Here is a 1,775-nt window from a genome sequence, read left to right on the forward strand (position 1 = left end):
AAGTTGCCAGTTTTAAGTTGCCAGTTTTATTAAATGTATGAGCTCTACCCAAGCTGATTTTTTAAAAATAAAATTAGGTTTTAACGTAGAATAAGTGTCCTTACCTGGGAAAATGAAGATGACTTGTCAACGTTTCGCTTAAAGACTTAGCGGAGATAGTTACATTTTTTTGGAAGAAGCAAGGTTAGAGCAGTTCAATGGATAGGTATGCTCCATCTGAATTGTATTGCACGTCTGCAATAGGTGAAATTAGTTGAAAGAAGAAACAAATTTCAGACTCTTCAAATACTTATTTAAATCAATTGTGAAATGATGGATCGTTCTAAGATGTACTTTCCTTATTGTTTTCTTGTTGCTATCAGCTAAAGATCTTATTCGCACCACAATTGGTCAGACAAGACTGCTCATAGCAGAAAGGTTTAAACAGTTTGAAGGGCTGGTGGATAACTGTGAATTTAAACGGGGTGAAAAAGAAACGACGTGTACAGACTTGGATGGATTTTGGGACATGGTTAATTTTCAGGTATGTACTTGCATGTTAACCTACTAGAATAAAGCTGATGGGGTTATTTATGAGCAATGGATTGAAACTATTCTTTAGTTTTTTGAATATTCAGATTCTGGGTTTTTTTAAAGTAAAAAAATGCAGGTCTTTGTTAAACACTTTCTGATGGTGAATAGTATCAGCTGGTATATTACGATTTATAATTCATGGACCTGTTCGTCTGTTGTGTCTTGTTGTGGCCTGTCTATATTGTTTTTCTCTGGAATAAAGGCATGCAGCCAAGTCTTATTCTGGTTAGGAGTGAGGATACAATCACAATGTCTACCTGGACCAAAAGCTAGGAGCTTTTGGAAAATTCCTGGAGCTCACCTGAAAAGTAGGGGTTCTGTGCGTCAGTCTGAGAATAATGCAGAAACGACAATAACCTTATTTAGGTGTGAGCTTAGGTGGTAGAAAACCTTCATCTCTATTTCTCTTTTGATGCTTCCATTGTTTTCAGAATGAAATATAATATTCTAAAAGATCAAAATAGCTCTCAACAGTATTTGTAAATCAGCATTCAGCAAAGGAATTTGTACCTAGTTAAATCAAATGCAAAGATGGATTTATTGTTAAGGTCCTAGTCGTAGGTCTTTAATTCCCTCCAGAAAGCGTAAGGGTTTGACCTGCTTATACATCAGAGATATTTAAGGGGTGCTTTGCTAGAACCTGTAACTTGAATAACAGGGTTTACCTATGCTTACTATGTATCTGGGAGCAGCTCAAGTTTCTCCTGAGCATCCCCACCTTTTCCCTTTGATAAACTTGGAGTAACAGAATTGCTAACTCTGTCCCTTTCTGCATTTGTTTTTTGTTTGTGTCCTCTGAGTTTCAGGGAGGATATAAAGGACTTGTCACTTCAGTGACTGGTCTGCTCTACATAAGCCTTGTGTGGCCTTACTAGCAAACGAGCCAAGTGTCTCCGTTTCAAAGGCTAAGGAGAATAAGGCTGTTGCATTATCAGTCAGGGAGGAGGTAATGCTGCAGAGCTAGTTTGTCTCTAGTTACAGGATGTCACAAACGAGCACAAACTGCATCAGGAAGCTGTTCAGGCCAGCAGTTTAAAAGAGCAAACAAGCTTGCATGATGGTTTCAATGATTATGCAATGTGTTCTTTTGCATTCCTTAAATGGGACCATTGTCGAAGTACTTAAGTTCAGCATGAGAACAGGTTGTAAACCCACTCCTTCATTTAAGATGTTAGATCTTGCTGAACAATTCTATACTTTCC

General features: G+C 37.7%; 1 protein-coding gene across 1 annotated transcript in view; it reads left to right on the plus strand.

Moving 5' to 3' along the window:
• Positions 1–362: 362 nt before the first annotated feature.
• Positions 363–1,775, plus strand: part of LOC104083161 (disks large-associated protein 5-like) — a gene marked incomplete at its 5' end in the record, with an annotated part of 8,235 nt that continues 6,822 nt past the window's right edge. The window contains one exon of the mRNA XM_009586558.1: positions 363–523. Coding sequence (XP_009584853.1) covers positions 363–523 — 161 coding nt within the window. The remainder of the gene's footprint in view (positions 524–1,775) is intronic.

This window comes from Fulmarus glacialis, unplaced genomic scaffold, assembly GCF_000690835.1.
Source record: "Fulmarus glacialis isolate BGI_N327 unplaced genomic scaffold, ASM69083v1 scaffold15821, whole genome shotgun sequence".
Classification (NCBI taxonomy): Eukaryota; Metazoa; Chordata; class Aves; order Procellariiformes; family Procellariidae; genus Fulmarus; species Fulmarus glacialis.